The 27851-nt window shown below is 44.2% G+C and overlaps 1 protein-coding gene across 4 annotated transcripts in view; it reads left to right on the top strand.

Moving 5' to 3' along the window:
* Positions 1–27851, top strand: part of PPP1R12A (protein phosphatase 1 regulatory subunit 12A) — an 87166-nt gene that overhangs the window by 19669 nt on the left and 39646 nt on the right. For all 4 annotated transcript variants that reach the window (XM_066591701.1, XM_066591699.1, XM_066591700.1 and 1 more), the window contains exons 2-9: positions 6377–6507; positions 9639–9757; positions 15889–16048; positions 19015–19159; positions 20520–20594; positions 24164–24246; positions 25299–25456; positions 26547–26662. In XM_066591701.1, the coding sequence (XP_066447798.1) occupies positions 6377–6507; positions 9639–9757; positions 15889–16048; positions 19015–19159; positions 20520–20594; positions 24164–24246; positions 25299–25456; positions 26547–26662 (987 nt within the window). The remainder of the gene's footprint in view (positions 1–6376; positions 6508–9638; positions 9758–15888; positions 16049–19014; positions 19160–20519; positions 20595–24163; positions 24247–25298; positions 25457–26546; positions 26663–27851) is intronic.

Raw genomic sequence — 27851 nt, 5'->3', positions numbered from 1 at the left:
CATCAGGAGAGCTCCACGACAGCCGCCGTGGGGGCTCTCTTCATGCCCACAGTAATGCAAGGCTTTCTGCGTGAAAAGGCCTAGCATCAACGGGTTTCACATGGATGACTAGCGCAATATAGGGGTGGGATTCGCGGCATGATATCGCCCTAGCCAGTGTGAAGGAGCCCCGACTCAGCTGTTTCCCTGCCTCCTATAGAAGTGATTTAATGTGCAGCTACCTCTCCATTCTTCCTCCACCTGAATGTGGCTGCCTCATCAGGTGGGGAAAGGGGTCAGCAGACGCCTAGTGTGGGTCTGAGAGGCGGGATTTGCACTTCTGTTTATGGGAATACAGTTAGTCCCCGACTTGCGAACAGGTTCCGTTCCGGGAGCCTGTTCGCAAGTCCGTTTTGTTCGCAAGTCGAACAAATGGTTGTATGGAGGGGATCGCGGGTGGATCCCGCTCCATACAACGTCGGGTGCAGGCTGTTCTTACAGCGGGCACCCGGCGGCAGCAGTTCCGACGAGCCGTGGCGCTTGTTGGAACTGTTAACACTTTAAATACCGCTCTGACAGCGGTATTTAAAGTGTTAACAGTTCTGACGAGCGGCGCGGCTCGTCGGAACTGCTGCCGCCGGGTGCCCGCTGTAAGAACAGCCTGCACCCGACGTTCAGGGGGCCCGTACAGCGTCCCACGATGAGATCGTGGGACGCTGTGTGGTTGCTAGGCAGCCGGGGACCTCCTGAAAGGCCCCAGGGCTGCCTATGCAGAGCGCCTATCAAGCGCACGGCTTGTTAGGCGCTCTGCTTAGACAGCCCTAGGGCCTTTCAGAAGGCCCCCGGCTGCCCAGCAACCGCGATGTGACCGGACAGGCTTCTATCAGGCTTGATAGAAGCCTCTCCGCTCCCTGCACAGTATGATGTAATGCCATAGCATGACATCATACTGTGCAGGACAGATAGTTCGTATCTAGCGAAATTCGTAAGTCGAATGTTCGCAAGTCGGGGACTATCTGTATTCCTTTATTTCATCTACATGTTTGTTTTTTTGTGTATGTTTATATGTCAAATATATATTTTCTTAAGTGTCTTAAGCATGGCCTTTTTTTTTTTTCTTAAATCCTACTCCGAAGCCTAAAAAATACCATAACCAAAAGTGCTCTGGAAAAAGGCACACACCAAAATGCTACAGTCGATATAAAAAGTCTACACCGTCCTATTAAAATGCCATGCTTTTGTCATGTTGAAGATGAATCAGTTCAGGTTTATTTCCACCTTCAGTGTGACCTGATATCTGTACAATTTCCTTACAATGAAGTGATTCATTGGATTTTTTCAACATGACTCAAGCCTGGCCCTTTAACAGGACGGTGTAGTCTTTTTCTATCCTCTACAGTGAAGTGTAAAATGTACATAAATAGACTTTAATATTTGGCTGCAATGCTTTTGGCCAAAAAAAACAAAACGCCACAAAAAACCCTGCCCTTTTTTCAGCGTTACCATTGAAGGTTTGTGACAGCTGCAGTAAAACACTTCTGGTCATGAAGAGCAGCGGGCTGCACTAGGGGTACTAGCCGGCCTTTTGTAGGCCTGTTGGCCACCGACTCCTGGCCTCGCTGCAGAGTGATTGCATCTGTCAGGATGTAACTTTCTCAGCTACAAAGTGATAAGTGAAAAGAATGTTTTAACTGTTTAAAGAGAATTCTTGCCAAATAAGGCACAATTATCTGACCAAATTTGGTCAAATAAGCTACTCCTGTGCTTTGTAATGTGCGGCATAAGCAGTTCTGTCTCCTAGCAGTCTTCATAGTTACAGATGTTCTCAAGGTGCATGGAGCCAACGTTACTCAGACTTATGGTTTTGTGACACATTCCCTTTATCCCCAAAAGCTTTCTACAGTTCTCATTTCCCTATAGTACATGACTACCCGGCGTTATCCTGGCAGCCTTTTATGCTACACTCAGCTTGCCCCTCATAGAGATGTTTACATCAGTCACATGACACGGAGGGTCTTCCAGTAGGCGGTTCTAGGCTTGTAGAGGTCATGTGCTCATAGGGGGCTGATAGACTGTGACTCCACCGAACGTGAATGATGGATCCTGTTATCTATCTTTATTGTGATGCTGCCTGTGATAATGAAAAGTTTTCACTCCAGATTTCATTGAACGTAGCGGCCAAAGTGAAAACTGCAATATTTGTGAGTTGTTTTTTTTTTTTACCTTGGCTCTTTGTAGTGACATGAACAGGATGCAAGCGAAATGTGACGTTTATTCACCCATCATATATAAGTATTAGCAACATTTGGACCATCATCGCTACTACTTATATATGATGGGTGAATAAACTTAATATTTTGCTTGCATCCCGTTTATGCTGCCGGTCTTCTACATTCATCCGTCTGACTTTGTGGAGTGGAAGGGTTGAGACTCCTGACTGGCAGTGCATCTTTTGATGACCTGACCTGCTTTGGGAGATTGTTGGTGCTGCTGGAACAATTTGCTTTTCACATTTCTAAAATTTGATTTAAACATAATTTTCTTAATTTTTTTTCCTTTTAGATGAATGTCACCTCCCTACAGCGCCATAAACTAATTTATGGTAATAGGAAAGATGACAGGGAGCCGGGTGCTGTTTGGTTTTTTTATTTTAATACGATCACTCTCTTCCTGGTTCCTGTGGTAGTCACCGATGCCCACCAGCCGCACCGAAATCTGACTTTCAGTGTCCCGTGAGCGCTCTCCCAAAGCCTTATAAAGGAGCGCACGTGTTCAGTACTCTGAAAAGTCACATTTTCATCTGGCGTGCAGATTCAACAATAGGCACCACATGGGTACCAGGGGAAGGGAGGAGTCCAAAAAGTTAGTTTATAGTGCTTTAGGCAGGGGACTTGGAAGGGTCGGATTTTGCATGCTGGAGCCCGCAGCGGAATCCAGCCCTATCCTCGGCCGATGTTCACGCGTACACGTATTGATCTGCATTGCGGATGGAACTGGTGGCTTGCTATTCAGACGTGGAGTACAGATTTCTGTTTTAGATCTGTCTTTTTCCTGCGGAGTTGCTAGTCGATGTGCCTACCCACGACCTATTCGCAATGTCAATTGCGGATAGGCACGGGTTTGAAGCCGTCCGTACAAGAATAGGGCATGCTGCGATTTATTTCCGCCAGCAGAAATCGCAATTGTAGTGTGCTCCATTTTCGTTTATGGATGCGGAATACAGCGGATCGTTCGCATAGGTGACTGTTGCAGATTCCATAGTCCAAATCTAGTCTTGGGAGATCGGCCGAATTCAAGCACCTTCTAGACCTGTAAAATGATCGGAGTGTGTTGATCTCCTTGAATCATGGCAAAGATGGAATATTTTTCCGTATGCAGCGGCCAGGGGTATGAGAACAATGAAAAGTGGTTTCTCCAACTCCCATAGGATCCATCATCATTAGTTGATTCGTGGTGGTCTCCTGCTTGAAATTTTCAATAGTCAGTGAGCCAGGTGAAAATCCAGTGGCCAAAGCGGACAGCTCTGTGCACATTGCTGTAGGCACACCTGCCATTGAATTCAGTAGGCGCTGCCTGCATTACCGGCTCGGGTCTGACATTAGAACACCCCTTTAAGCCCATCACCTTTTTAGTGCCACCTAACCTGTAAGTCGGTGTCTAATTCCTAAGCATTCCGAAAGGTGGCCAGGGACATGGATGGGTGTGTGACGCTTCATCCTGGAGGAGGCAGCTTACATACAGTTCCTCCGGGAGCTTTCTGAAACCGCAGAGCAGCGGCACCTTCTGTAAACTAGGGAGCACTTTCTCTATTGGTGAGGTTATTCCATGGAAGTTGATTTCACCTCATTGCTTTGGTTGAAGTTGTGTAAGTTCACAGATCACTGGAATGCCGTCATGCCAGATTCTTTGTCGCTATGCATGTGGTTATAACAAGTTGTCACCGTATGAGGCGGCTTGTGGAGTATGCAGTAAAAAGGATGGCCATTAGTGTGTCCACGTGATGTGTGAGCATGCAGGCCATGGCAGATACTGCGGCAGCAGCTTCCTGCAGTCCCTGTCATGATGGATGGGTATGGAGAACCTCCAGCCAGGCTCACTTTACACTTGGCTGGAAGTTATTCTGCACGGTTTAGTTGGCTGCAGCTGAGAAATCCCTGCCTTTGAAGTTTGCCAGCACCAATACGTATGAGATGCTTGTCCAATCCCATTTATGTGGGGTCATCTGCCAAGTTTGCCCACAGGAATTTGTTGACTTGTAAATATTTAGCAAAATATAAATGGGTAGCCCCAAAAGTTGGCTCTTTTTTTCTATTAAAGATTTTTTTTCAGCTTTTCAACAGTACAAAATGAAACCATTGGTATAGTCTGTAGCTGACATATACAGTCTATTGCAATACTGTCAATCTGTCTAATGCAACAGTTGGTTGTTAAAGGGGTTGTGCCATGCTTACAAGTCATAGAGAACGTTTATATCTGTGATGATCTGACTGCTCAGACCACCTCAAGTCGTGAGGATACCCTGGTTGGGTCCTGATGTTGGGGGTAGTAGTGCCTCCACCTGTGCATTGCTGATGAATGGCGTTGCGGTGTGTATGTACAACCACTACTGCCCCATTTAGGACACGCTTGAAAGGGTGGTTTCCCACCTGCACCCGGGGCTCCGCTTTCCAGCTCAGTTCGGGGAGCAAGTAAGAGCATTCCCCGCAGCTAAACGACTTGGGACTGAACCAAATGGTGCCAAACGGACCCCTTTGACTATAAAGGGGTATTTTCAGTTTGCGCTCAGCTACCCTGGTTTAAGACATAAGAAAGAGCGCTGCATGCTTCTTTTTAAGCTTCTGGTTTTTTGAGTCGGATCTGCACTGGAACCTCCGACCGGAGCTCCCAACGCACGTCAGACCGGCCTTATCGAGATCAGTGGGGGTACTGGTGGTCGGACACCCACCCATCTGAAAGGGATCTGTCTTATGGAGGGTAGCTTTCAAAAAATGGCGCAACCAGTTTAAAGGGAACTGATCAGCTAAACCTACCTATTTTTATACTAATCGTCACGTCCGTATTCTTGAAATGCATAAGCGGACCTGCTACTTGCCCAAGTGGGAGATGCTGTAACAGTATTACCATCTTTGGCTCTAATCTTGCCAGTGATGAGATGACTGTTCAAAAGTTCTCTCTATAAAACAGGACGTGTCAAACTATTGAGGCGCGTACAAACCGAAGTGTAATAAAACGTAACCTTTAATAAGTATAAAAAGTAATACTGCCTATATACAATGTGCTTCAAGAGACGCCATACTATACTAGGATTACTCATACCTAAAGAAATGCAGTTTGACAGAATCAAAGCTGAATGACCATACCTGATTCATTAGTAACCAACAGCTTGCTTTACTGTACTGCACCCTGGATACTCCTGCTATGGTCCTTAGCTGCACAGCTAATGGGTTTGCTGGCCTCATAAGTGATCAGACAAGATTCTGAACCCTAAAGGAAATTGTGAGCGAATAAGCTGTCCGCACAATAAGATGCCTCAAAGCTATTGTCGGCTCCTTCTCCGATGCACATGGGACCACAAAGCAATGATGTGAAGTGGGCAGAAGGGCACGATAAGTGGCACAGGCTTTTGAAAATCTGAGACCTCTTAAAATATGGCAACTTTTACATTATAAGTAGAGATGAGCGAGCATACTTGCTAAGGACTATTACTAGAGCGAGCATTGTCCTTTGCGAGTACCTGCCTGCTTGGAAGAAAAGGTCGGGTGCTGGCGCGGTTGAGTTGCGGGAGTGAGCAGGGGAGAGAGGGATCTCCCCTCCGTTCCCCCCTGCTCTTCCCCGCCGGCACCCGAACCTTTTCTTCTGAGTGGGCAGGTACTCGCTAAGGACAATGCTCGCTCTAGTAATTGTCCTTAGCAAGTATGCTCGCTCATCTCTAATTATAAGGCTGATTTCTAGCGGAATGTTTGCAGTGGGCGTTCTGCAGCAGATCAGCCGCGGGAAGCCTGCCTCCAAATAATACAAGTTTTGTAGCGAATCCCTGTGCAGAATTCTCTCTCCCTCCCCCATTGAGAAGAGGTGAATTCCAGAACGGAGACTGCGATAAAATTAACGTGCTGCAGAATTAAATTCTGCACGGGTTTTGTGCAGATTATTTCAACAGCTTGTGGATGAGATTTTGAAAATCGCATCCACTGTACTGCTACTGGCACTGCCACAGAACTTGTATGTGGAGGGTCTGTATGGAAATTCCGCTGTAAATCCGCCCCGTGTGAACCTCCCCATAGGGTTAGAAAATCTCCCATCGTCTGCTAGGTTTATATTCTGATGCTTTGTAAATAGTGTGTGTTGCTTTGAAACAGCTATGATGTCTTTAAGCTTCATGTTGTCCTTCTCCCTACAGGCCTGCATTGATGATAACCTTGAGATGGTGAAGTTTCTTGTGGAGAATGGAGCTAGTATTAACCAACCAGATAATGAAGGCTGGATCCCATTGCACGCTGCTTCTTCCTGCGGATACATCGACATAGCTGAGTAAGTAAGGCACCTGCAGTGAATAGAAGATACAAAGATGCCCATTTTATATTAAAGTAGGATCTCTTGTACTAATCAAGCTTGTAGCTTTAAACAGATCGCTGAGGGCTTATTCAGACCGGGTCCAAAAATTTCATGAACCCCACACAGAGCTATTACGTCCAGTGAGACCTTTCAGAACAGCAGCCTTTCACACGGACTGATCTGTGCGGAAAGGACAGTAGCATGTCCTATATTTGTGCGCGTTACGGTTGAGAATAGGACATGTGTGCCCACTGTCCGGTCAATACAGATGGCTGTGCTTGGCGTGTTGCACCTGAGATTCTGGGGCACAACACGCCTACAGCCATGTGACTCTGGTTGGAGGGTCTGTCGCAAATCCGGCACAAAATGCCAGAAGAAATAGCAATGCATATAGCGCTTCTTCTACTAGAATGCCAGGCACCTGAGCAGAAACCAAACAGACCCCATTATAATCAATGAGGTCTACTCAGTGCGGTTCGATTCTGTCACAAGATGGACTCGTTCAGCCAGGGAATCCCTGAACGGAGCACAGAAACAAAACCCCTGCCGCAGATGTAAAATCAGCCTAAGGGTGCATTTACACAGGGTGATTTTTATACACAGTTTCTGTGTATTGTGATATGCACAGCAATGATTTGCGATAAGAACCCATTATTTTAAATGTGTATATGCATAAGGGATTTTTTTTTTTTTGTTTTATCCCTTGCAGCGATGCTGCATGATAAAAAAAAAATGCAGCATTTCCTATTTCTGGAAAATTCTGTTCAGAAATCCCCCTTTATTTTTATTGGATGCAAAAAAAATTGCATCACTTGCGTGTATTTGCGATTTCCCCCCCCCCCCCCCCCCCCCATTGAGTGTGATTTTTTTTTCTTTAATTTTTACTACAATTTTCATGGGCAGCAATGAGTTTGCTTGCAGATAGGTGCAGTATCATTGTGCGTTGCTCAGACAGATATCACACGCCCATGTAAATATGGTGTTATAGGCTGGTCCCCTGCCCCTGTTCTGTAGAGAGAATGCTTTAGTCATCTCATCACAGGAAGCAATACTGTGAAAGGGGATAGATATAAATGTTTTAATAAATGCAATTCTAGGTGTTACATTTCCTTTTAAGCATTTTGTGAAATGTAATCTCAGGTGCCTGCTTAAACCATGTATATTGCACCAACGCTAGCCAATACAGTAAATGTTTCAAGTGCACGTTGCCCATATTGGTATTGTCGGCGGAATTAAATGGAAATCTGTTTGGAAATAGACTTGAGCCACCTGTTACTGAGGCGTTGGGCTCCATATACGTGCTGATCTGTGTAGCCCCCTAGCAGAGGCATTTCAGTATAATGAAAGGTGAAAATCAGTGCTTATGCCATATACTTTCTGCACAAGATATGCGAACTGCTGGTTGTATAGCCCCTCCGTGGCTGCACTGAGCAGGCGTATGAGAATGGGGACGGGGGCAAAGCTTCTTATAAAGGGAGTGGATCATCTGGAAGGGACGTGGTTTTATGGTAAACTCTGAAAATACAATCCTGGAACAGCAGGCGTATCGGCTTTGGACGGATGTCCCATCGTTAATTACCAGACAAACCCCTTTCTGTTCCCCATGCAAACCTGCAGACGACAGCTCGCACATCTGGTATCCTGCATTATACAGAAGGTCCTTTATCTGTCACACGTATAGCAGAAGGACCACATTCTGGCCCGGAACAGCAGCACACCACTTTTTCAAGCACGAAAGTTTGAACTTTTCAGTTTTGTGCTGCCCTTTCATTTTTAATTGTGTTGGCATGTATTTGGTTTGCTGGTGCATGGACCACTAAAAGATGCATAAGATCTTTAAAGAGGTGCCTCTTAATTTTGGTGCCCCCCCCCCCCCCCCCCCAGCACACTTCGTATTAGGACTGGCTTATGAGATGCCAGTCTTGATAAATTCCTTCAGGGTCTCCGCATAAGGTGGACTTTGGAAAAAGAACAAAATGCGCTACTAGAACGGTCTAGTCACTGGCATTTGAAGGGGATCACAACTGAAAACACAGTATTTTGGTATGTATTCATGCCAAAAAAATCTGTAAAGGAAAAACAAATTGCAGCATTTGCCATTGAGGTCCAGTTCATGGATGAGAGTAGGACATGCGAAGTCTACTTTCCATGACACAGGACAGCGCAGGGACGGGGTGTACATGTGCTATCTGATGCTAGTTGCATCTGGGAATCCTAGGAACAACTCCCACTTTGTTTAAAGGTGGCCTCAAAGAGACGCTGTCACCATCTATTTGCTGCACAAGGTAGTACCTGTCACACTGATTGTAGTGATGTGTCTGCTGTGTATCTGTAGTAGTTTTGGAGAAACTTGAATTTAATTAGTAGCAGCAACACACAGAACTAGTCCTCATATTCATGAGTAGCAGCTAGCCACACCCACCCCACCCTCCAGCCAATGGCTGCCAATTGGTGACTGGAAAACAGTGTGGGTGTAGCTAGCTGGAGCTCCTGAATATCCAGGACTACTTCAGGTAGTCCTCTATGCACCTGTTGCTACTGATAAGACACGTTTCTCCAAAGTTACTGCACAGATCCACACAGCAGACATGTCACTGTAATCAGTGTGGCTGGCACTAACTTATGCTGCCCTCGGGGGTGAAAAAAGATGGTGACAGTCTCTTTAAAGAGGCAATAGCTAATGCAGTCTCTTTTGTGTGCCCACATGTCTGTACGGTCATGCGAACGAGTCCTAAAAGGTGTCTTCTCACATTGACCATTTATGGCATAAATGTCTGATAGGTGCCGGTCCTGGAGCTGGGACCAACAACTATGGGAAACATGAAAGTCCCCTGGATGCAGAGAATGAATGGAGAGTTGATGTGCATAGTGCTCTCACTGTTCACTTCTATGGGGGTTATTGGACCCTTGCTTTCCGCATAGCTGCAGGTCCTAGAGGTGAGACTGGCATCCATTTTTGGTGTATATGAAAGTGTCCCACACATACATATCAGTTTCTCAGACTGGAAATTTTGATATTCCAAATAGGGTTTAAAATTTGTTAGTAAAAATGTACTTGGTTTGACAAACTTATGGTAACCTTTGTTAAATGTCTCTCTGTGTTGCAGATATTTAATTAGCCAAGGAGCAAATGTGGGAGCAGTGAATAGTGAAGGTGACACTCCATTAGACATTGCTGAGGAAGAGGCGATGGAAGAACTGCTTCAGAATGAAGTTAATCGGCAAGGTACCAGCACCAAGCGTCTGTCCAAGGAGTTTAGAATCTGTTTGTTTTCTGTTTGATCCCTGTAGTGCATAGTGTAACCAATGTGCTGGTGGCAAAGTGATGCAAAGTACGTCCAGACAAAACCCCGCAGAACGTAGACCCTCGCAGAATGCTGCTGCTATTGTATCTTTGTCTGCAGTATTGATCATTTTAGTGCTTAATATTTGCTTTATTGAAGACATGCTCAATTTCTAAAGCGAAGCAAAAGGAATAAAGGCAAGGGTCCCAAGTGTACTCAGAAAACATGAGGCTTTTTCATACGAAGCAATCAGATTTGATCTTGTATTTTCCAGAGCAGGTTTGAGATTAAAAGCTGGAAACTTTTTCATAGAACAGTTTTTATACATCGGACCCTATGGTATACCCACACTTGGCGTAAACGCTGTGGATTTGTGTATGGGAAATATGCAGCATAGTACAGACCCAGTGGATGATTTTTCAACAAATCACATCCATAACCTGCGGGGGGGAAAAAGGAGAACCTGTGGGGGGAGGTGTGTGTGTGGGGTGGGGGGGGGGGGGGGGGGGGAGGGGGACCATATCCTTAAAGGATTATTTGTCACTAATACTTGACTATATGGGGTGCAATCAGTTGTTCCATGAAAGGACGTCCCCTGGGAAATATCGTTCATCCTTTGCCCTGTGTGATTGACCGTCTATGGCCAATTTTGAAGAATTGTAATGGCCAACATGTACTAAAATGTGTACGGCTGTGTTGGTGTAATAATCGTTCACCGATTATTATTATTTGGATCCGACACAGAAGGCCCTATGAACACTTAGCGGAAGGGATTATGCCACGGTTTGGCTTCGTAGGCTGCTGATAATTGGGCCAGGAAGAAGGTGGAGATGGTTGGCAAAGAGGTGGAGTTTCAGGCTGGGTCCCCACATTGTGGCTATTCCACGACATGGGTGTGCCAGGGATAGGAGTAGAGACATGGATAATTTTACACTGACTGCAGCTAGAAGCCGTTTTCACATGTAGCCGACTTGCTGCAGATTTCACCCCTGCAGTTGGAATTCAGTTGAAAGAGTGAAATTTGCTGTAGATCAAACAAAATGTGCAGCAAATCAACTACGTGTGGATGCATCTCTATTATTGGCTGCCATTAACAATAAAAACTGCTGTTATTTGTAGTCAGTCTGAAAATGTGCATGTCAGTACTGTTAGTGACGTATTGGCTGGCACAGCTCCGTCCCCCTTCCCATGACTTTACCACTGCACTACTTTACAGCACCGGTGATCTGTCTCCTGCTGTTTAACATCATGTACTCTTGATCTGAAGTGGACATTTGTGGTGTTTTCAGTCTATTAATCTATCTATTAAAAAACACAATAGTTACCGCCTGCCGGCATTCTGTTTTCCTCCCCCGCTGCTCTGGTTTGCTTCTTTCTTTGGCTGCAGCAGTCATATGGATTTACCAACATGACCGCTGCAGCCAATGGGAGGCTGGAAGGGGGCGTCCTCAGGGACCTCCTGTAAACCTGCCTCGGGGCTTCTATGTTAGAACCCCATGTGATAGGTTTATGGGACGTCTCCAAGCCTTCTGACTGAGTGACATCTCCTGACAAATGTCGTGGTCTGAAACCACAGTAAGGCATGATGTCCACGGGCAGGTTTGACTTGCGAAATCTGCGCAGGGCATCCGCAAATCAAGCCGCCCATAGGGATGCATGGACGTCTGCAAATTAATTAAAGCGTGCAGATTTGATTTTTGTGGACTTTCTGGTCCAGAAAACAAATTGCAGCATGCTCCATTTCATTGCGGACCCCGCACAGACGGCTTCCATTGAAGTCAATGGAAGCCGTCTTATCCGCGGCCTGTCTGCAGCTAACACTGCAGATGTGCCGCGGATCTCCGTGGAAGCAGGAGTTGGAAAAAAAAAAGTGGACGGTGCGTTGGCCAGCATGCCCGCACGCATCCGCAGTGCAGAAGACCAGCCTGTGGACATGAGACCTAAGTATATTAATTTTATATAGTTTTGGGGATGGGAATCTAAAACTATATATAAAAAAAAAACAAAACTCTGAAAGTCCTTGAGCATATATAACAGGTGTAGTGCCTTGTATCTTAGCGGTTTGGGGTCTTTATGGCCTACTGTGTATTACGTGGCCCAGGAGACCCTAAAGTTTCTCATTTCATCTATTGTCAAATTGTGAACTTTAAACATTCAATCAGTAATTGTCTGTATGATTTAAGGGCCTACTTACACTGGACAATTAGCGCTCAAAATTCGTTCAAACGAAAATGGGCAATAAATGTCCCGTGTAAATGCAAAAAAATCGTTTACTATTCGCAATTGCTGACTTTCAGTCAGCATAAAAACCATTGTTGCATTGCTGGCTTGTTACATGTAAATGCTCCCCGCTCCACCTAGAAGGTAAGGTGCTGAGCGAGGAGCCCGCGATCCAGCGATGAAGGCTGTCTGTCTAAACGCTCCACACGAGCGCTAACTAACTTAGTGGTGACGTCAGCACTTGTGCAGTCGTTTAGACGACTATCGCCCCGTCCAAATGGGAACTTATTGGGAAAACCCATCTGCATCTTCTGTTTCTTTAATGTGAACGTCATTTTAGTGTGACTCCCTTGCTCCTTCTGACATGGATTTCCCAATAGAAGTTACATCCCAACGAGTTTGCAGTTGACATCACAGATGTAATTGTGTTCCAGGAACATCTTTTGCAAGGCTATAAAATGCAAGTAGAAGAAATGTGTTCAGTATGCTGGAAATTACCGCAAAGCTGAGGGAAAGATATTAAAACACAGGACCCCTGGCGTCACTCGCTCTATTCCCATACATTCACTTTAGTTTGGGATGTTGGTCACATCACAGTCCTAACGTTAACCCCTTAGGCTAGGGTCACACAGGGCGGATTTGCCGCGGTTTTGCCGCAGCAGATCCGCCCGCGGCCGCTAATCCCGGGATTAGCCAGCCATGTGGATGAGATTTCTCAGAAATCTCGTCCACACGGGACGGCTAATCCGCTGCGGTAAATCCGGTTGAAACCGCGGCGGCCGCAGCCGCGGTTTCAGAAGAAGCAGCATGTCCATTCTTCGCTGCGGCCGCGCTCTCCTCTATGGGAGCACTGGCCGCAGCGCAGCCGGGCCGCTTCAAAGCCGCCGCGGCTTAAACCGCGGCGGTTCTCCCGGCGGAAATCTCACGGTTTTTGTTGCGGCCAAACCGTGAGATTTCCGACGAAAATCCGCCCCGTGTGAACCCAGCCTTAACTCCTTCCCGCTCCTGGACGTACCTGGTACGTCATGGCAGCCTGGTACTTCCCGCAACATGACGTACCTGGTACGTCCTGGAGATAGCACGGGATCACACAAGATCCCACGCTATCCCGCAGCGGGAGCCGGCTGTCAGTCACAGCCGGCGTCCCGCTCCAACAGCGGGGGGACATCGGAGATGCGCCCGCCGCTGTTAACCCCTTCCCTGCCGCGATCTAAGTAGATCGCGCAGGGAAAGAGTTCACAGAGGGATCGCGATCCCTGTGTGTGTCCGGCCGGAACTCGCGATGTCATCGCGAGAGCCCGGCCTGTCACCATGGCAACAGGACGCCAGACACTGGCGTCCTGTATTGCCTGTGCCTATAATCGCTGTACAAGCGATAAGGCATGGCAGAGCAGTAGCTCTGCCATGCCTTATGACAGCGATCATAGGCACAGTGATGTAAGTCCCTCAGAGGGACTCAAATAGTATAAAAAAAAGAAAAGAAAAGTGTAAAAAAAAGAAAAATGTAAAAAAAAAAAATGTAAAAACCCCCTTTTTTATGCTTTTTCTAATATTAGCATAAAAAAAGGGAAAAAAAACTAAAACCCCACATATTGGATATTGACGCGTCCGTAACGACGTGTACAAAAAGTTGAACACGCTTTTTATTTTGTACGACAAAAAGCGTAAAAAAAAACGCTAAAAAACAGAGGCAAAATGCTAATTTTTAGCATTTTGCCTCACAAAAAATGCAATAAAACATTTCCCAAAATGGTACCAATAAAAACTACAGCTCGTCTCGCAAAAAAAAAGCCCTTAAAGAGCTCCGTACATAGAAAAATAAAAAAGTTACAGGACTTTGAATGCAGCTATAGAGAAAAAAAAAAGATTTCCAAAAAAAGGGGGTTTTATTGCAAAAAAGTGTAAAAACCTAAAAAAAATATAACAATTTTGGTATCGTTGTTACCATACCGACCCGCAGAAAAAATTTAGTGTGTCATTTATGCTGCATGATTAACGCTGTAAAAAAAAAAAAAAAAAAAAATCTATGGCAGAATTGATGCGTTTTCTCTCCCTGTTATCATTAAAAAAAAAAAATAATAATTTTACGATATTGTCTATATACCCAAAAGTGGCACCGATAAAAACTACAGATCGCCACACAAAAAACAAGCCCTTATACGGCCGCGTCCACGGAAAAATAAAAAAGTTATGGCTTTTGAAAAATGGAGATGGAAAAATACCAAAAAATCGCTTGGTCCTCAACGCCAAAATAGGCCGTGTCATTAAGGGGTTAAGGACCAAGCTCTGTAAATATACAGCGCTTGGTCCTAGGGTTTAAATGCTGGCTGATAGCAAAAATATGGCGCCGGATTAAAGCCTCTGCTCTTGCAATCAAGCAGGAGCAATTTTGATACTCTGCTGTCAGACGCAGCTGAGAACCCGGAGGAGAAGGGGAAAAGTAGTTATTAACCGCCTCTACATTTTCCTTCCCAGGCTACATAGCGCTTCAATGAGCCCATTGTACAAAAAACTGTTACGTGGTCGCCGGGACACATAGTGGAAGTAACTGCTGGGTTCCCTCTGTCACAGCAGCACTGCAGGGTCCTAGCAGACCCTAATCGTCTCTGTTAGCGACTATTGTTGCTACAGGGATTATTTATCCCCGTAACTGGGGCTCCTATGGATGCTACAGGGGAAAGTGTGTAATTAAAAAAAAAAAAAAAAAAATCCAATGTGAATGACCCCTAAAATTATATATCAAAACATTCACATCAAAATAAGGGACCCATTTCCCTACTTTATTTTAGAGTAAATTTACTAATTTTGAAAAATGACTAGAAATAAAATCTTTTTTTTTTTTTTAAAGATTTATACAACCACCCAAAAAAACAATAAAGTCTGTGAAAAGATATATATGAAAAAAGGCAGCAAAAATAATTTTGACCGCTGAACAAAAAAAGAATAAAGCAGTAAAACCACCACATGGGTAAAATCTCTAAACAGTGTCTGGTCTTTTAGGTACAAAATAGCCCGGTCCTTAAGGGGTTAACTCCATGCTATTCCCTTCAGCACAAAATGCTGGAAGCCAACTTCAACTTGTGACAATGGAGACTTATTGGTTCCTGTTCCTGCAGCTGTCAATTAATGGTTGAGAGCGGTCCCGTCTAATGTCCCTGTCCTGATCCAGTTTTCAGTATTTCGGGCGTGAGCCGGGACAGGACCCCTGGGCGCGTGGTCTTTACACCGTGTGAATGAGCCAGAAGACTATTCTGGGGGGAAAAAATGTAATGTGAGTGGTGGCTTTTGGAAGCATTGACACTTTTTTGTTAAACTCTTTAGGCAAAAGGGTGTAGATGTTGTCCCTCCGGCAGCAGGGGATGTACAGGGCGGGCCTGCTCTGTACGCGACAGGTGTCTACTGGATCGCACATGTGGTGTCACCACATTCCTAGAACTTGAATAAACTCTGAGAATGGTGCAGAATAGCACGTTCAAGTCAGTAGCCATTTTTGTCCAGGTTTTCCGTTCACCTTAACATGAAGAGAAGCTCTGTTTCATAATTGTATTGTACTAAGAGTCCGCTCACATACAGTATTTTTTCGTCATCCTGTGTTTCCGTCCTGTAGTCCCTTCTAGATGGCCAAAAACCCATTGAGCGTTTTAGATGGTTTCCTGCATTTTACCTGCACAAAATAGCATAGTCCACTATGCTAAAATGCCAGAAACCCATAGAAACCTGCTAGAACATTTTAGCACTGCAACGCTTGTGGTTCCTCTTTTCGGTGTTTCAGCTTGAAGCCCAGGAAGGACACAATGTGAATGTAGTAGCCCAAGTATGTGCTTATTGTCTTCTGTTTTTGTGTCCTGAACAGGTATTGATGTTGAAGCTGCTAGGAAAGAGGAAGAGAGGATTATGCTTCGAGATGCAAGACAATGGCTGAACAGCGGGCAAATAAATGATACGCGGCATGCAAAATCTGGTGGCACAGCTCTTCATGTAGCAGCTGCAAAAGGTTACACTGAAGTTTTAAAGTAGGTATTTACAGCCGGAGTGTCAACTAATTTACTATTCTTGTACTGTTGGTCTTTATTTTTATCTGTAACCCACTGAAACTGTGTCCAGCTTATTAAAAAAATGATATACGTAGTGTTTTGATATGCAACGTACATCTATGTGGTACCTATAAAAAAAACTACCAAAAATACACAAGTGCATTATTAAATCTAAAAAATAATGAACTTGTGTATTTTTTTTTATAGGTACTACATAGATGTACCTTGGATATTTAAACACTACGTGTAAAAGATGCTCTCTTTTAATGGTTATGGCTGCATGACTACTTCAGTGAGGGAGTCGCATGACAATCCAAGAAACTCAATGTCTTAAATATTTATTTGAAAATCCTCGCAAGTTAATCATGACTTTATACATGGAGTCCTAGCCTTAAGGGCTTATTCACACGGGCGTATTTTTCATCACTATTTTTAGCCAAAACCAGAAGTGGAACGTACAGACAGAAAGTAGAATGGAAAGATTTGCATTTCTTCCGTATTTTGGACCCACTCCTGGTTTTGGCTCACAAAATACTGATGAAAAATACGCCCGTGTGAATAACCCCTAGCCCCGTTTCCACAGGTGGATCGGAGTCCACATGCGGGAGCCTGTAGCGGAATACTACCCTGCTTATCTGTACTGTGGAAGTGCCGTCCGACGCACATGTGCAGCACTTTTTTTTTCCCTTTAAACTCCTGCGGAATCTGCGGCCCGTCCATCAGCTCATCATTCACTTTCATCATAAAGTGTGGGCATCGGATTCACTCCCATTGAAATCATTGGGAGCGCCGTGCTGCTCCTCCACTTCCTGCTTCTCCCCTAGTCAAGACTAGATGTGATGTCTTGTCCAGGAGAAAAGTAGGAAGTGGAGAGGCAGTGTGGTGCCCGTATTAATTTCAATGGGAGTAAAGTTGGCACCCACATTTCCTGTGCTGACAGCTGATGACAGCGGACCGCTTGCTCAGCTGACAAATAGGGGGGTCCCGAGCATTAGATCCTCATCCATCTACTACTGATGTCCTATCCAAAGGCTAGGTCATCAGTGGTGAAGAGGTCAGACACTGTTGGCATATGTTCACATCTATATTTGAGGATTCCATTTTCCTGTTCTGTCATGGGAACAGAAAAATGAAATCTTGGCCGGGAACAGATCCTTCCTTTGAATGAACCAAATGGTGCATGAATTGGCTGCAATGGGGTCTGTCGGGGTTTTGGCATACACTCTGATATTTTTGTAAGCGGCGCTATTTCATCTGTGATTTTCTGTTGAGTCTGCGTTGGAGCCTCCAATGTAGATGTCAACTGTTCTTCTAGGTTCCGGTTTAAAAGTCCAAATTTTTTTTCCTCCAGTGACATGAGGGCTTATTTTTTTTTTAAAGTCTGCCAGATAACTATATAGAACTCCTTTTTTTATTTTGTTACCTTAGTGATTTCAGTCGCGGAATGTCCCACTTTTTGCATAATGTTTAAATCTGTATCGAACCTTCCGCTGGACAGTTCTACTGCTGAAGTCATCCAGGCTGTCTTCACCCTCTATACTTGCAAGCACGCCACTTCCCCCCCCCCCCCCCCCCCGATGATTGCCATCTCCAGACTGGGCAGTTCATCTGTGCTGTACCACATTTCAAGCTTAGGCCGGTGCGCAATGATGTCCTAGCCTCAGTGACCTCACACACATGCACCAAACCTGGAGATGTGGTGCGACACGATATCTACAGCCTGAGCTGGAGAATTCAATGATCAGCGTCAGGGGTGCACTTAATAGTACAAGCAGCAAGAGAGTCTGGATGAATTCTGCAGTAGTACCACCCATCGAATAGTAGTAACTTACATATGTGCAGGGAGTGCAGAAAAAGGGATATTTCACGACTCGCAGTACAAAGGCCAAAAAAATTCTATTACATGTACCTGTAATTAGCACAATGTATACATTTTAAGTAATACAACATAAAAATCGCTATAGAAATTTTGGTGTTGCTGAAATCCTACTTGCCCACAGAAGATAACCCGTCGTCATGTCAGTGGAGATGTGTGAGGGCTGATTTTTGTGTCTTTTCTCCTGTTGGGATGGCCTGTAGTTTATCTTGTGCTATTTTGGGATACATGGGACTTTTGATCAATGTTCACTCCGTTTTTTTTTTTCTTGGAGACTGACCAAAAACATTTTTTCTTTTCTTTTTCTCCTTGACGCGATAAATGTGATGCTTTAGGCCTCCTTCCCACGAACGGATTTCCGCCGCATAATACGCGGCGAAAATCCGCTGAGTTGCCCGCAGCTATTAGGTTCTATTGAACCTAATAGCTCAGGGCACACAGTGCGGAATTCCGCACCATGAAATCACCCGTCCTCACCTGCAGCATGCTCTATTTGCCACGGGTGTATGCGCTGACGGCTTCCATTGCAGTCAATGGAAGCCGTCCGTTCACGCTATCTCCCGCTGTAACACAGCGGAAGATAGCGGGAAAACGCTTTCCCGCCTACCGCCGCCGCGTCATATGACGCGGCCGGCTCGTCACATGACACGCGGCTGCGGTGGGCGTGTCATGTGACGCGGCGGTGGTGGGCGGGGAAGCGTCATGCGGGAGCGAAAAACACGGATCCGCTGGTAAGTATGGGGTCTCTGTTGGATGCCGTGACGGGCTTTGCCGTGGAATATTCCGCGGCGGAGCCCGTCACGCTCGTGTGCAGCCGGCCTTAATAAATTAGACTTCTGCGGCATATTTTCTTTTGTTGCAACTGGAAGAAATTTTGTTTTAAAAAAAAAACTTAAATTTACCAATTGTTTATCTTTTTACTTTAAAATTTTTTAAGTCCCCACAAGAGACTTGAACTGGTGATCATCCGATCGCATGTGCAGCATACCGCCGTACTTCAGTGTCATTATTGCAGTATATCATGCTCCTGTTTGATGACCTAACTATATGAAAAACTTCTTGTTTGCAGGCTTTTAATTCAAGCAGGTTATGATATTAATGTTAAAGATTATGATGGTTGGACGCCACTCCATGCAGCAGCTCACTGGGGTAAAGAAGAAGCTTGTAGGATCCTTGTAGAAAATCTGTGCGATATGGATGCTATCAACAAAGTGGTAGGTGGTTCATGTGAAGAAGAATTGCATAACTTGGGTACGCTCAGTTTTGACCCAATTTTCTGCACTTGATGGGCGCATGGCAGGGGCTTTTCCATAGACAGTTGCCCAAATAGGCTTGAAACTTGGCACAGCCATGCTAACTGAGAACACAGGGCTGGAGCATTGAGTTATGATTGCAGCGGTGGCCACACATGCGTATCACTGCTTCATTCATTTCAATGACTGCATTGCAAATTGCTGAGTACAGTAATTCTGTAATCTTCGGTGCAGTGATTGAAGTAGAATGCATATGCATCCTCTGTTCAGTTTGTTCAGGCACTGACTATGCTGCTGTTCTCAGGACTGGTGGTAGTCCCAGCGGTTAGATCCTCACCACCAACCAGCAAGTTATCCTCTTACCCTTTAATGCTTGAGGTTACAGCGGCTCAATGCCTGCAGTTTTAATGCTCTGGTGTCCCAATGATACTTCTATTTCCTATTTAATACAGTTTATTGATGTCATAGGGACATTTTGTAGACCCAAAGCAAGGGTATGCCGGCTCCAACCTGGCGTAGATTCTACATAAATCTGTGGGTTGGTGGCTACCATGTCACCTCCCAATTTTTAAAAAGTTCCAGAACTTGCGCAAATAGGGAAGAGTCCCAATTTTTTTGCGTAATTACCCACTTGCAAAAAAAGTACGACTTTTTTATGCCAGAGACTGTTGTTGTTTTTTTTTTTTTTTTTGTAAATGTGGGCTATAGTGTCTAATCTGTGGGCAGCATGTTATAGAGCAGGCGAAACTGAGAAGTGGGAAAAGGTTCAGTATAATGGTACATGCACATAGGCGAATTAATAGTTGCGGCCGAGATTATCGAGTGCAACTGTCATCAGACAGCACTCAGAAACCCCAATCTGTGTGCTGTCCAATGCGCTAAAAACAGCCCCTGGCTGACATGTACTATTCTCTGAAAATCAGACCAGATTAGGACATGCGATTTTATTTATTTTCAGTCTGGGTTTTAAAAAAAAGGCTGTGCCTCCACCCATTTGCCAGACTGAGCAGTCTGTCATGCGGTATTACGTCGTGCCTGAGGATCTGCTCTATGTGACTGTTTAGAGATGGCTGTCTATCCTTGATGAGACTGCCCAGTGGACTCCTGAGCTCAGGATGACAGGGATTAATGTCTTCCTACAAATCCATATGTGTCTGCTGTGTAACCTGCTGCATGACGGATCAGGCACAGTGTTCAGCATGACAGGTTCACTTTAATAACAGGTTTTCAGACCGGCAGCTGCTGCTCTATACAACAAATGGAACTGCCTCTACAACATGATGGGTTTCCTTTTACATTGCAAATTTTAAATTTCTTCCAGGGTCAAACAGCATTTGATGTTGCAGATGAAGATATTTTAGGATATTTGGAAGAACTTCAAAAGAAACAAAATCTGGTTGGTATAAAAGCTTAATTCCCAGAATTTTCTGATTATCTGATTTCCCTGCCACTCTCCTGCATAAGTTCCCTAATATTTCTTTTTTCTTTAATCCCCTCCTGCATGATCATTTAGAGAACACAGATTCCCCCATACCCCACCCCCCTTATGCCCAATAAGCCCTTACATGCTGCACTGCCCTATGCCATGTAACTGCATGGTAACCGCACTCCAGTCAATGGTCTCTGGATCTGCCATGGCTTCCATTGTGAATGAATGCAGACAATAGTGTATTATCAGAGCGATCATCAGATCTCAGGTTCCCTAGGGGGACAAAAAAAGGTGAAAAAAAATGTAATGGTAAAAAAATCCATTTAAAAACACTTTCTTGGCATTCTTTTTCCCCCTTTTGTTTGAATTAAATCAATTAAAGCCACTCTAACAACCTATACAGCAAATTGAACACCCTTTTAGCCCTTGTGGCAAGCACTATTTAAAAAGAAAAACAGGCATTTTTTTTTTTCTAAAATAGTGCTTGCCACAAGGGCTAAAAAGTGTTTTCACTTCACCTTTTAAAAAGCTCAGTAAGGCCGGCTTCACACTGCCGATAATATCGCGCAAGATTTATGCATTGCCAGACGCAAAAATCTCGCGCAAATATGAACCCCATTAATTTGAATGGCCTCTAACGCATGAGCGATGTTTTCCTGCCTGGCACCACGATGCTATGCGTAGAAAAAAAAATTGTGGCATGTTCTATCTGGCTGCGTGATCTCGCATCAGAGCCCCATTGTTTTCAGTGGGGCTTGTGGCGGCAGCAGCGCTGGCCCCATTGAAAGCAATAGGAGAGCTGTGCGATCCTCTGCTGTGGCAGCTGTGCTGCAGGATCCTTGCATCTTCGAGGTGATGCAATGCTGTTTTGCCATGAAAACGTCTCGTATCCACAGGGCTGTCACATGGTGGGGAGCGCGATATGGGAGCGGGATTCACGGTCCCATATCGTGCTTGCCTCTGTGAAGTTGAGCTAAGTGATCAGAAAAGTCATATGTACCCCTAAATGGTGCCAACAAAGACTACCGCTTATCACTACAAAAACAAGCTCTTTAGTAGCTCTATACTAAAAACTTTATAGTTAGCAGTCTTTGCAACAATCCGATAAATTTCCCAAAAGTGGTTTTTGTGCAAAAGCCTATAACCTATATAATTTGTTATCCTCATCGTACAGACCTGCAGAAAAACTATTGTTTATACTGCATAGTGAACATTGTAAAAAATGGCAGAATTGATGTGCTCTCACTGTGCAACCCCCAAATTTAATAAGTTTATGATGCATCATATATACCCCAAAATGATACCAGTAAAAAGTACAGTTTGTACCCCCCCCCCCCCCCCGATCTTTGCTTTTTCCTCTCCCAAATTGTACCTCCTTTGTTTATCCATCAACGTCGCTGTATGAGGGCTTGTTTTTTTTGTGGGACGAGTTGTATTTTTTTAATGGGGATTTTTAATGCACCATATAATGTACTGAAGAACTTTTAAAAAATTCTAAGGATTGGCAGTTAAGGGGTTAAACACTATTTAGCCAATAAATATGGTGCAAATATACCTGTTCAGTATAAACAATCACACCGCCCCTATGTGGATATATGATTCCACAGTTACAAATGAGTGACTGTGCATGCATGCCCGAAAACGTAGCTCCACCAAAGGTCCACAGTGATAACCACTACACTGCTATTTGCAGTTTATGCACTTCACTTTTTCTGATACATTTTCGATGAATTTGGTATTCACTATTATGTAGTTGCTATTTAAATCCTATAGATATATATTAATGTTTAGACACTTTGCACAGTTTTTGCACTGGGTAGCACGGTTGCATTTGTTTGTGTCACTTCTCTTGCTCGTTTGTTCAAGTTTGTTTACTTAAAGGGAGTCTGTCAAGCATGAATTTGCTGTCCTTACTGCAGGAATGATATATAGAACAGAGGAGGTGAGCAGATCGATATACAGTTTTATGGGGAAAGATTCAATATAACTTGTATTCATTTATATCTCTTTACATTCCTAGCTGAATAATCCAATGGGCAGTCCCATCAGTGATTGACAGCTGTATATGACTACATACAGGGTTAGCTGTCAATCACTGATAGGACCGCCCACTGGACCACTTAGTCCTCATGTCCACGGGCAAAATTTGAATTGTGGGGCACACGGATGATCTGCAGTTCAAGCAGCGCATAGAGAAGCAGATTTGACATTTTGATTTGCGGATGGCATGCGCAGAAAAGAAATCCCAGCATGCTCCATTTATCTCTATGGGACCGAGTGATTTGCAGTTCATCTGCAAATACATTTGCGGATTCACTGTAGATTTGAAGGTTGCAATCAAGGAAGGTGAGGAAAAGGCTGGGAGGTGGGGGTTGCAGATATTTTTCTGTGCAGATCAAAATCAAAGCATCCGCAAGCTTTTAAAAATCAAATCCGCCATCACTCGCAGTGCACCTGCATGTAGAATTCGTGTGCGCCGTGGACATGAGGCCTAAGTTCAGAATTAGCAGAGATGTCAATGAAAAGAATACAAGTTCTCTTGAATCTTTCCCCATAAAACCATATATCAATCCGCTCGGCTCCTCCTGCTCTACATTACGCCTGCAGTTTGGACAACACCTTCATTCTTGACAGACAACCTTTAGCGTACTTGTTCTGTATGGAAGTCCCTGGTTATGATATGACAGTCATGTAATGTACTGGGAATGTGATGCTGTTTGGCGTCACCGTTTTCGGCCATGCACAGTCAGTCATTTGTGACGCTGCGGAAACTTATGTCCAAATAGCAGTGGCTTAATGGTTGATTCTAATTGGGTATTTTTGTGCCATTTCTAGATTTGATAAATCTTTAAATACTGAGCCACTTTATCATCCATTACCCCCCAGACAAAGCAACAGGCATAATGTGTGTTGGGGTGTTAAGTGGTCTGTATATATGTATTATGATTGAGCTGGTATTGGCTACCTATGGTTATTGGATTGGTAATGTGATACTGGATTTATGTATTGATGACCTGTCTATACACACGTGTTCAGTATGAACTCTGTGTTCTCCCTTTTTATGGATTTTATGTGATATAATAAAGAGGCATTATTGGTTTTGTAATTTGGTTCAGTTTTTCATATCTTCTTATTGGTGCACATACTAAGATAGTTGCACAGAACGATAATGTTGGTTGCTATAAGCCCTTTCTCTGGCGTGATTTGTGTCCAACGAGCGAACAAGAAAGAATTTATTCGCTTATTGTTTCATGCAAGCATGAAATCGTTGGCTTGATCGCTTTAAATCCCATTGGTTTATCGGGATTTTTAGGTATGGGGTAAATCGGATGACTTATGACTACCAGCCTCTGCTTTGTCCAAGTGTATAAACCATTGCTGAGGAGGAGATGGTCCTCCCAACAGGCTTTCCTCTACCTCCATAGTGAATTATATATGATAGTATCTACTTGTGGAACCATGCAACTTATTTTCTTGTTAAAGTGGTAATAGAGGATTATTCTGATAGCATATTTAACATTCACATTGCCTTTCAGCTGCTTAGTGAAAAACAAGAGAAATCTCCTCTAATTGAGTCATCAACTACCGAAAACAATCAGTCACTGAAATCACTGAAGAAGTAAGTGTTTCCAGCAGTTACTGTCCTTACATGAATTGCCTGAATCCCTCTGTGTTGCACTTTTACGAGTAGCCCTCTTTAACTGACTGTTGAGCAATGTTGTAAGAGGCCACAAAACATTGACAGATGCACAGTTTCAGGATTATGATATGCATTTGCGATTGTGTTTTTTAAGCAAATGAATCTTTATAGCACCCACATATTCTACAAATCGGAGAGTACACATAAAGACGAAATTAAACATTACATACAGCATAAAACTACTAACTAAACTGAATAGGTGAACAATAGGAGTGAGCCCTGCCCACAAGAGCTTAGAAACTATGAGAAGGGGTGAGACATAAGGTACAAGTGGTAGTTCTGTATAATTGTCCAGCCATCTTATATAAACAGGGTAATCTACATAATGCTATGCAAGACGGTCACCATTTAGTATCTACATATGTTAGCGAGTGCATTAGTTCTGTGCTGCACAACTCGTCCCGTATAAAAGGACCGTAAGTCTTTCCTAACTGTTTATAGTTTGCTATAGAGGTTGTATATGTAGTAGGTGCATCCAGCCCTAAAACTTGGGACCCCTGGTTGACCAATAAGAAGGCAAGAATTATTTTTATCTGTAGCAATAATATAAAACCTTTTCTAGCAATGCTAGGACTAGACCGCCTGAACACTTAGATCAAGCTAATTGTAAAAGAAAAGATAAGAGAAACCCTTGGAATCATCCCCTAATAAACAAAGCAGGACTTCCCAATATCTTGCTTTCCATAGCCTCTCCTGGCAAGCTGACTGAATTGTGATACGCTAAGATTCTAAAAGGGGTTAGAAATTCAAAAAGAAATGAATTTCCTTGGAGTGGTCCAGTTTGTCTCCGTATTTCTGCCTCCGTTTTATTCTTGGGTGACCATATTCAGGAAGGATACATATATGTGAGCTGAGGTGTTTTTTTTTGTTCCACTCCATTCGGCAGAAAAGAGTATTTTATAATCAAATATTCCACCTCATGAACTCTAAAATAAACTTTTTCCCTAAAATACAATGTTTTCTGCTTAAAGCAAAGAGACCTTAATTATTGAGCATGAGAAGACCATTCCAAGCATTGAGTCACTTGAGCAAGAAAAGGTGGATGAGGAAGATGAAGGCAAGAAAGATGAATCCAGTTGTTCCAGCGAGGAAGAGGAGGAGGAAGACTCTGAATCGGAAGCAGAAACTGGTAAGTAAATGTAAAAGCGCATAAAATTTCTGTAAATCTTTCTCCATCTTTTGGTAAGACTGTATTAGTGTATCTTGACGCCACCAGCAAGTGCTGGTAGAGTCAAGATTGACAGGGTGACTCCCCCCTGTATCTGATTGGCTGCCTAGCTGCCAAGGCTGTAGGTCCTGGAAGGGCACTGTACATGTTCTTAGAAGCCATACAGCATCCCCCCGCTGCAGCCTCTGATGCAAGGGGCTTACAGAGTCAGACAACTGAACCAACCGCGCCCTCCCGCCCCTGCTCCCACATGCAGAATCCAATTTGCCCGGCCTAAGACTTGTGCTGCATGCTGCCCTATTTTTACAGTCAAGCCTGACCTAATTGCTGACAGAGGCTCTAGACAGGCTGCAATAACAATGTGAATATAACTTTAGGCCACTTGCAGACTGCCGGGTAGGATCCCGCTGCGAGAATTCTCGCAGTGGAACCCGACCCGAGCCCCTGCAGGGACCAGTGCGGTGCTCACCTCTCCCGTGGCTCCGGCTCTGTGACGTGCCGGCTGCTGGCCAGCCGGCGCATGTACAGAGCAGAGCCGGGGTGCTGGGAGAGCCATTTCTGTGCGGGCCTCTGCGAGACCTGCACAGAAATAGAACATGCCGCGATTTGTTTTCTGTATGTATTTTCACGCGGACAAATCGCGGACGTCTGTATAGGATTGCATTTTGCAATGCAATCCTATGCAGGTGTCCAGGGCCGGAAATTCTGCGGAATTTCCGCCCGTGTGCAGAGGGCCTTTCTGTGTGTTATGTGTAATTAAGCTTTGACATACGTCATTTACTGCTAGTACAGTTTGCAGATGTTTTGAAGATATTCTGGGACACGAGATCTGTAGTATCTAATAATTCATTAAATCAGGATGTGTTGTGCTTCCAACAAAATAAAGGTCCTCTCAAGGACCTTTTTTGCTAGTTTTCTAGCAGATGCAGTTTTGTGTGATTGCATATGTAAAGCAGTGTAGTAAGTGTTGGTGTATTGATTGTATTGTTTGCCTATTCATCTTGGCTTGTACATCTTGACTCTTCTGCTTATTTGACTTTTACACCTGTAGATAAAACCAAACCGTCTGCAAATAGTATGAACAACAGGTCTCAAATGCCGAATGTCACTGCTCCTGCCTCAACTGTGCCATCTGGGCAAGTCACACCTACATCGCCAATAAAGAAGGTGCAGCATCTTTTTACAACTATCTTGGTTTCTAGCATGTGTATTTTGTAAGGCTATGGCAGAAAGTAGACCTTTTCCTATTGTCTTGTCATCTCTCTAAGTGACCCACAACTACATAAAGTATGGTTAATTGGCTAGGGAGAACTGTTGTAATGTTACAAAAAATCTGAAGTAAAGACAAACTCTTTAAGTTAGATGAGCTGCAGCAAGGTGCCTTCATTTTATCTCCCTTGAGGACAAAGAATTGGGGACATTCCAGCATGCCCACCACTCCACATCTGTCATCAGGTGAGAGTCTGGACACCCGCCCCATTCCCTCTATATACATTTTATGAATGTAAGCTGTAACCTTCAACCATCTACTGTGTATGGGTACCTTAAAACTTAAGGTCATCAATAGTTTAATAGCCAGGGACCCACTGATCGCCTGGCCCGCTGTCAATGCAGTGGGGCCAGATGACAGAGGGGACGAAGGTGGAAACTTCAAAGGGATTCACTCCCATTGAAATCCTATTACACATCCGCATCCAACCTCAATGTTTGAGCCATAAGAGCTGGAAGTGTGTTTAGGTTTCAGCTCCCATTGATTTCAGTGGGAGTATACCCTCTGTGTCCCTTCCACCCCATCCCCTACAACGTTGTCTGGCACCCGATGCGCTGTCAGTGGGCCAGGTGATTGGCCGGTCGCTGTGGACCTACTGCTCGGTGGTCATCTATAGTATTTGCCTGGAAAATCCCTTTTAAGTCTGATCTATAGATGAAATCGTTTGACAACTGGGAAAAGCTCAGAACTCTTATCTCCTGATTTAAAAGAGAGGTCATGTTTTGACTCAAAAGCCCAGCCCTTCATAAAGTAAAATATGAGATTCGTCCTTTATAGATTAAGGCTCCAAAAAAAAATAAAATAAAATAAAAAATTATATATATATATATATATAATTTTTTTTTGCAACGGCTATTAACTAAGCAAGGTGATAAACATTTTGAAGCTGGTTACATAGTATTGCATTAATCTTCAATAGCATGTGAATGTTGACCTGTAGTTAGTCGTCTTTGGCCAGGGCTACATGACAAACTTCTTACAGCCTTAGCATGTTGTGACTGCATGCAATAGTTTGAACTTTGTTTTGCCTGGATGATGGAAGCTACATCAGATTTGCTCGTGGCAAGCAGCTGAGTCGCAAATCCT

The sequence above is a fragment of the Eleutherodactylus coqui genome, chromosome 2 (genome assembly GCF_035609145.1).
Source record: "Eleutherodactylus coqui strain aEleCoq1 chromosome 2, aEleCoq1.hap1, whole genome shotgun sequence".
Lineage (NCBI taxonomy): Eukaryota > Metazoa > Chordata > Amphibia > Anura > Eleutherodactylidae > Eleutherodactylus > Eleutherodactylus coqui.
The sequence above is the reverse complement of the archived record's forward strand: the minus strand, read 5'-3'. Positions and strand labels throughout refer to the sequence as shown.